Source organism: Solanum stenotomum, chromosome 11 (genome assembly GCF_019186545.1).
Source record: "Solanum stenotomum isolate F172 chromosome 11, ASM1918654v1, whole genome shotgun sequence".
Taxonomy (NCBI): domain Eukaryota; kingdom Viridiplantae; phylum Streptophyta; class Magnoliopsida; order Solanales; family Solanaceae; genus Solanum; species Solanum stenotomum.
This window is the reverse complement of record NC_064292.1, coordinates 9,748,604-9,756,784: the sequence shown is the minus strand read 5'-3', so window position 1 is coordinate 9,756,784 and position 8,181 is coordinate 9,748,604. Positions and strand designations below refer to the sequence as shown.

The 8,181-nt window shown below is 34.7% G+C and overlaps 1 protein-coding gene across 3 annotated transcripts; it reads left to right on the top strand.

The window, feature by feature from the left end:
* Positions 1–1,483: 1,483 nt before the first annotated feature.
* LOC125844394 (hydroxymethylglutaryl-CoA lyase, mitochondrial) lies at positions 1,484–7,715 on the top strand. 3 transcript variants are annotated; one of them, XM_049523709.1, is made up of 9 exons: positions 1,484–1,583; positions 3,266–3,459; positions 4,204–4,402; positions 4,525–4,704; positions 4,920–5,000; positions 5,095–5,258; positions 5,650–5,786; positions 6,106–6,221; positions 7,251–7,715. In XM_049523709.1, exons 2-9 carry the CDS (start codon positions 3,293–3,295, stop codon positions 7,497–7,499), a joined length of 1,293 nt encoding a protein of 430 aa, XP_049379666.1. In that variant the 5' UTR covers positions 1,484–1,583; positions 3,266–3,292; the 3' UTR covers positions 7,500–7,715. The 3 variants fall into 3 exon arrangements, with proteins under 3 accessions (XP_049379666.1, XP_049379664.1, XP_049379667.1); XM_049523707.1 differs by having other exon boundaries at positions 1,510–1,720; XM_049523710.1 differs by having other exon boundaries at positions 1,535–1,720; positions 3,273–3,459.
* Positions 7,716–8,181: the final 466 nt, after the last annotated feature.

Sequence of the window (8,181 nt, the reverse complement as noted above, 5' to 3'; positions counted from 1 at the left end):
GACTAAATTCCGAGCTAAACATGATAGGACACAGCAAGAGAGGGAGTACTGAGTAGGATTTACATCAATATATTCATTTTCATCCCATTTCGTAAACAATATTTTCTGTTATTTGAATTAATATATTCATTTTCATCCCATTTCGTAAACAATATTTTCTGTTATTTGTGTTATTTTTTAGTTTGATTCTGTTTCTGTTAATTTTGGTTCATTATTTTTTAGTTTGATTCTGTTTCTGTTATACACAATGAACTTGCTAAAAGAAAATTCCACACTGGTAATTAATAATATTACTTTACTACTATTTAAAAGAGGCTATAAGCAAGCAGTTTTACGTCAACATATTTTCTTGTATGCCAGAATATTTTAATATATTTTTATGTTTTGTTTTAAAGATTTTTGTATATATATATATATATATTAAATCATAATAATTAACAACTTAAAATATATAAATATATGTAAAAAATTTGTAAATTACGTAATAAAGAGAGTAACATATATTATGTAAAATTACGTATAAAATTTGATTGACTCTCAAAATTTCATCTATACCACAAAAATTGGAATAAAGAAAGTAATATATATTATTTAAATTTACGTATAAATATACTACAAAACATAATAATCAATAACTTAAATATCTTATAAAAAAATTGACATTCAAAATTTCATTTGTATCACATAAATTGGGATAAATGGAGTAATACACGAAAAAATTATTATAAATTACAACTTAAAATATCTAAAAAATATATATATATATAATTTTTTAGCTAACTCTCGAAATTTATCTATGTCACATAAATTAGGATAAAAAAGTAATATATATAATATTAAAATTATATAAAAAATATTACTATAAATCATAATAATTAACAACTTATTTTTTAAAAAACATATAAAATTGCTCGACTCCAAATTTCATTCATGTTACCTAAATTAAAATAAATTAATAACATATATTGAGCCCCTGCCACTTACTCTACTACTATGTATCTATCTGTATAAAGATATGAACAAATACATATATTCTTGAATTATGAGTTAAACAACAACAACAACATACCCAGTGAAATTCCACAAAGTGGGGTCTGGGGAGGGTAAAGTGTACGCAGACCTTACCACTACCTCGTAGAGATAGAGAGGCTGTTTCCGGTGGACCCTCGGCTCAAGTACAACCAAACCAAGCAAGAGAGGAGGGAACAATATATAACATAACATCCAATAAGAAAAAAGGCATAAACAACAACGGAGACAGTAACGACAAGAAAATACTATGAGAGGCGAAGCGTGAATTATGAGTTAAATGCCAATAAATATTAGTGCAAAGAATTTGACCAACTGCCTAACTCATAACTACCTACCACCCTTGTCTTAATAGCCCCCTACCCCACCCACCCTACTCCCTCCAATTTGTTGGCAATTCAATTCAGAACACAAGAAAGAAAGTAGTAGTAAAACAAAGACAAGTTTGTTTTTCACAAATACTTTAACTTTGTACACACACCATATATATTAGCTACTGATTACCAAACACAGAAAGAGAACCAACAACTCTCCCATCACGTTTCCTTTGTGGGGTACCCTTTTTCCGTCTCTTTCTCTACTTCTGTGTTTTTAAGAAAAACCCCACAAACACAAGAGGAAAGATTAGCTGAGAAAACCCCAGAAAAGTTGGAGTTTTTGATTCTTGTATTGACCCTTTTCTTGATTTCAGGTGAGTTTTTGTCTTTTTTCTGCTGAACCCATGTTTGTTTTTTTGTGGAAAAGAATTAAAGACTGGAAATTGGTTGTTTTGTTGTTTTGGGTAGTTGGAATTTGAGATTGAGATGAGGATTTAGAAGAATACATGTTAAAGTTTGAATCTTTGTTAATTTTCTTGGGTTATGAGTTTGTTTTCTTGAAAGTACTAAGTAAGGATTTGTTCATATTGGAAGAAAGTTGTGATCTTGATGTGTTATGGGAAGGATTGAGTAGGAAAAAATGTATCTTAGAAAAAAGTTGTGATGTTGATGTTATGGAAAGGACAGAGTAGAATTTTACATGTTTTTGGAAGAAAGTTGTGAAATTTATCTTTTTTGGAAGGAAGTTGTGACTCTGATGTAAAAGGGTGCATAGTTCATGTGGAGTGAAATCCTTATTTGTTGTTATTGATGATAAATAATAGTGAATTATGGTGCATAGCTGGCTCAGGTTCTGTCAATTGATACTCCAGTCTTGTAGAAGAGACCAAACATCATATACAGTTTATGTGGTTCCTGCTTACATAGTTCCTGTCATTTAGGGGGAATTGGGAATGGTGCATTGCATTTTAGGGAGTGAGAGATTTTGAACTTTGGTTACTTCTGTTGATCATTTGTTGTATGGTTCCCTTTAAATAAATATTGATTCTCATGATAGTTCTGTATTGCACAATTTGAGGGATAAATTGATTAATGTCAGATGTTTGTGGATATCCTCTTTATGTGTTTAATTTTGTATAAAAGTATATGGATGGGTTTAGTCTAAGAAGTGAGGAATGCTTATGCAATAAAACTTGATTGCTAGGCACTCAATGAGACTCAACATTGAAGGAATACTTGGAAACCCTGATAATAAATGTTTTGGGAGAATCTTACTTCCATTACTGTTTTCTGATAGATTTTTATCTTTGCTAATAATCTAATAGATTGATTTCTGTGTTGCAAATCCTTAATTGTAAACGGGGATCCACGCAAAATATGATCTTACACAGGAAATCTGGTCTGTTAATTAATATCTTCTGAATTTGCTAATAATCTAATAGATTGATTTCTGTGTTGCAAATCCTTAATTGTAAACAGGGATCCACGCAAAATATGATCTTACACAGGAAATCTGGTCTGTTAATTAATATCTTCTGGATTTCTCTAAACCATATTTAGGATCAGTATCCATGTTGCTTTTCTCGGTTGGATGTTCTCTCTTACATTTACTTGCTGTTTCATTTTGCATTAATTTTAAAATCTGGATAAAGATAATGAGTGCTGGTAAGGCAAAGCGCTTACTTTTGTCTTGCTTTAAGTCTATGTGCTTTGACAAAACAACAAACATTCCTGATGATTATACTGCAATGCAGATTTCCTACAGACTCTTTTACTATTAATTTTCTACCCTCATCAGCAACCTGTATTTGAGTTTGATATTATTTAACAGTATGAGATGGTTAAACCCATGAATATTTGTTGATCTGATTCTAGCTGGAAATTTCCTTGATGAATTTATGTCTTGTTTTTTTTTTCAGGTTCCAGTGGTTTCCTCCCCTTCAACAATGTCAAGCTTGGAAGAGCCTCTTAACCTCGAAAGGTTGCCAAGTTTGAGCAACATTGATTGGCTAGAGAGGTTCTCGTCTGGTGCCTGCAGGCCTGTAGGAGAAGATATGGCAATGGGAGACTCCTGGTCTGATGGGAGAAATTGCAGCTCTTCCAACAGCTGTGTGTAAGTACTTGAAATTTTACTCTTACAGCTAACATATATCATGATTGCAGTGGTGCTTTCCAGTATTTCTCTATGCACAACTTAGTGACAAATAGTGATGCTCCCGATTTCTTGTACTGTTTTTGTGTTTGCACGGGTTTAAAGGTTTTCTTTACTAGTTACTTTGCGGTCCTTTTTTACCAAGGTATTCCTCTTGCTTATTCTTATTATATTTGAACTTCAAGGTTCCTGCTCCTTCCACTGATCTGTTTTTCAGTAAAAAAGGTTCAGATAGGCTGATATGTTTTATCACTAATTAGCATAAAGTAAATACTAAAAACTTAGCTATCTCCTTGATGATTGCACAACAACAACAACATACCTAGTGTAATCCCACAAATGGGGTCTAGGGAGGGTAGTGTGTTTGTGAAAACAATTCATAATCTAAATCTGTTTGTATTACTATTAAAATGGTTGTTGTTGTTATTTGGATTATTAATTGTCTAATGTCTATCAAGGTCTTGAGCAATGTTTAGACAGAGCTGTTACAATTAGAAGCTAGAATGTTATCCTCTTTGTGACAAAGGAGGACCATAACTGTTAAAAATATTCCCATCTTTCTAGTCTTGAAGACACTGTTATCTAAATTATCAGCAAGTTTCTTGACACTTGGCATCTCAATGTAGATACTGAACATTTTAAGTTTTTTCCTTTAGAATTGCTTGAGTAAATGATGCATGACTATCCTAATATATTTGTCTTCAGTGAAGATAATGATGAATATGGGAGAGAGAACTATAAATGGAGAAGGCATGGATCACGCAACGCCATTTCAAGTCGAAGGTCAAAGAATCTTAGCAAGAATTATATAGTATGTGGAACTGTGTCTCGTTCACAGTGTTTGACAGATCGTCAACCTAAATCTTACAGCAACCACAGAAGCACAGTGAGAAAAACGTTCAAGGTAATTCTTTGAAGTCCTTTTTGCCCCTCTTCTTTCAATATCTTTGTTTCTTGCATAGATTCCTGTATCCTTCTTCTTAAACATTTTAATTTCTGACTGGTTGTTTCTTTGACCGGTAGCAGTTGTTCAATGGCATGCCAAATCATGTGAAGATAGTGGAAGTTGGTGCAAGGGATGGACTACAAAATGAGAAGAAAACTGTTCCTACATCAGTGAAGGTTGAATTAATTCAAAAACTTGTCTCTTGTGGGCTACCTGTGGTTGAAGTGACGGGTTTTGTTTCTCCAAAATGGGTGCCTCAGGTACTTCTTCCTCTATTTATATATAAGGAAACTTCTTTGCATACAGTTGCGGTGGTACACTTTTTCCATCACAAAATTTGTGTGATGTTTAAGCTTGCTTTTGAGTCTACGTTTTATGGTGTATAGTGATCAGAAAATCCAATAGCTTTGTTTTATGCATTGGCTCTTTGAAACTTGTCCTTTCTTTTCTGATTCTCCTGTTTATTTTTTTGTAGCTGTCGGATGCCAAGGATGTAATGGAAGCAGTTAAGGATCTGGAAGGTGCCAGATTGCCTGTATTGACACCTAATATGAAAGTATGTAGTACTTGTTGGGAACCTTTCTCGCTCTTGAGGAACTACAACTTTCTTCCTCTTATAATTATATTGGTGTTATTTGAATTTCTGTTAGGGCTTTGAAGCAGCTGTTGCAGCCGGGGCGAAAGAAGTAGCAGTCTTTGCATCAGCTTCAGAGTCTTTCTCAAAGTCAAACATTAATTGCAGCATTGAGGAGAGCCTTGTTCGATATCGAGCTGTTACATCTGCTGCCAAAAAGCTGGCAATACCAATTCGCGGGTAATGAAAGATCTGATACTTGAGCACAAGGCTGAATTAGTTCCATTTTTCCTTCAGTACTGAAGTAGGTTCTGTAAATTGGACATGCATTTTATGTTGGCATATTTTTATATTGAAGGAATTGCTCTTTCTTTTCTGTTATCACCGCTACTTTGAATCATTGTCTTCTGACAATTATTTTGAAGCGAGTCATCTAATTGGACTCAGTTCTCTAAATTCGATTTTCTTAGTCAAATAATGACATGATGTGGACTTCAATATTTCTCTAGGCGGAAAAAAGATTAGAAATCTTAGTTTAGTTTGCTTCGGCTTGGATGTTGCAGCGTGTAACATTTATGTCTTACCATCATACGTGGTACAAAGTTAAATCAGATCTTTCCATGCTCGGCAGATATGTATCCTGTGCTATTGGGTGCCCAGTTGAAGGAGCGATTTCACCTTCAAAAGTGGCATATGTAGCAAAGGAACTTCATGACATGGGATGTTTCGAAATTTCCCTTGGAGACACAATAGGAATTGCTACTCCAGGTAATATTTTAAATCATGTATTGCATTACAATTGAAAAATGCCTTAGTTCTTTCATTGAGATTCAACTGATATGCTATTTATGTTGCGGAAATATTTCTATGTTTAGGGTCCAAAGCTAAAGTATTGTATTGCTAAAAAAAAGGTATTTTCCCAGTGTGACCAAGCATATTGTGCTAAAAATGCAACTTAGAGTTGCACTATAGCTTCAAATTTTACTCGCAATTGGAGGGTTGGTTAGAGACAATAAACAGAATTTCTAAAAATTAAATTTGTGAAGTGACTTGACGTCTGTTCCATGTTATTTTATTTTCTTTCCAGGAACTGTTGTTCCAATGCTTGAAGCTGTGATGGCTGTGGTTCCTGTTGAAAAGCTTGCTGTGCATTTTCATGATACCTATGGACAGTCTCTTTCAAATATTTTGGTTTCCCTCCAAGTAAGTTCTTTTAGCGGAAATCTAGTTGAAGACATGCAATTCTTTCATGCTAGCTTTCTATATATCTTAATCCAAATGTACAAGTAACCGCATGTCATATTAATTAAACATTTGAAATTTTAAGCTGCTGAACACTAGTTAGAAGTCAGAACTTCTGGTTTTTATTTATAAAACAATCATGAAGAGGATAGGTTTCTAGAATTGGGAAACCAGTAAATGTTGGTGTATAAGTTGTTAAAAAGAGATTATACTCCCTCCGGTTTTTCATGATTATGAGTACTGTCTTTAGTTAAGAAAGTAGAGCTAAGCGCCTCATAATTTCAATGTGCCTTCCCAATGACCTCCCGTACAGGTTTTGTTTTTTCTCAAACCTACTCGAGATTCTATGAATTACGGATGGGAAATACAAAGTTGGAAGGCCTCTAGTGAAGCCTAACCTCTCCAACCAAAATAAGAGCGGAACAAATTCCACATGTCTGCACAAAGCTAGGACCATGGGGGCAGACTTTTCTGACAACTGGATGAAGAAATAGTCCTTTTTTCTTCCATGAACTTCTGTCTGTCAGTCCAAAATTTTCATTCTTATCTTTACCGAATACTGCCAATGACCATAAAATCTAACATTTTATGTCACATCCATATTTACTTTTTCTCATTGCATTTGAATTATGTACATAGAGTGCTAGTCAATAAATTTCCGATTGGACTAATAGCCATGCTCAACAAAAGCACGAAATGGTAGTTATTGTCAGTGGCGGAGCCAAGAATTCTTACTAGGGAGCTACAGAAAGATGCATGAACACCACTCCTGGGACTCAAATCTGTGACTAGTACAATTTCGAACCACACCACTACACAAAAAGCTTCTCTTATGTCGAGGATTAAATTTTTGAATATACACAATTGTCTTCACGCTAGTTTCAACAAAGGAGATTCAATTGAACCCCTCATTACCTGTGGCTCCACCACTGGTTCTAGTCATGGAGTTGCTGTTTTTTAGTGCATAACTGTTTGTCGTATTGTCCACAGATGGGTATTAGCACAGTCGACACCTCAGTTGCTGGTCTCGGAGGCTGTCCATATGCCAAAGGAGCTACTGGCAATGTTGCAACGGAAGATGTTGTCTACATGCTTAATGGTCTCGGGATTAAAACCAATGTGGATCTACAGAAACTCCTGGTAGCCGGGGAGTTCATCAGTAAGCATTTGGGCCGCCCATCCGGATCCAAAGCAGCCATTGCTTTGAGCGGAGCAACAGCAGATGCATCCAAGATGTAGGAAGGTAAACCACTCCCAGATGTGATCAAATGGTCTCATCAAGAAGTGCAAAAACCAGAATATAGAGTAGAAGAGATGCCACTTCTATAGTGTATACTTATCAAAATATGACCAAAAATAATCTATTTGTGACCGTCTGTGAAAATGAACATGCCTTTATTTAGACAACATCAAGCTGCTCATCTCAGCATATCTAATACAAAGTGATTATTGATTCATACTTCCTTATTCTCCTTCTTTATGTTTGTTCAACTTGTGTTGGCATTGTTCCTTTAATTCTATCAGGGATAATTCTTTGGCTATTGTTACAAGAGCAATCGGTGGAAATCACCTTCTTGTTACTGATGGAATTAATCCTAATGTTGTTGGATAGAGCAAAGGAAAATATGTAGATCTTGAGACCTACCCCTTGAAATTAGAATTTCAGAATCAAATACCTGTGTTGTAGCGACTTCAGGGAATCGAACTCTTGATCCTACTGGAAAGATAATGTAGCAACAACAAATGAATGTTTCTGGTGTACGTTTGCAATTATCAGCAAGCGTTGCAAGTCGATTCTGGGCAGCAACTAAATAACAATGGTGTTGGAAACTAAAATGCTACTGATGTGAGGCTTGTGATTAAAGATATTGCTGGACAATATATCACTAATTCAAAAACTTTAGTCAATACACTGCAAGTT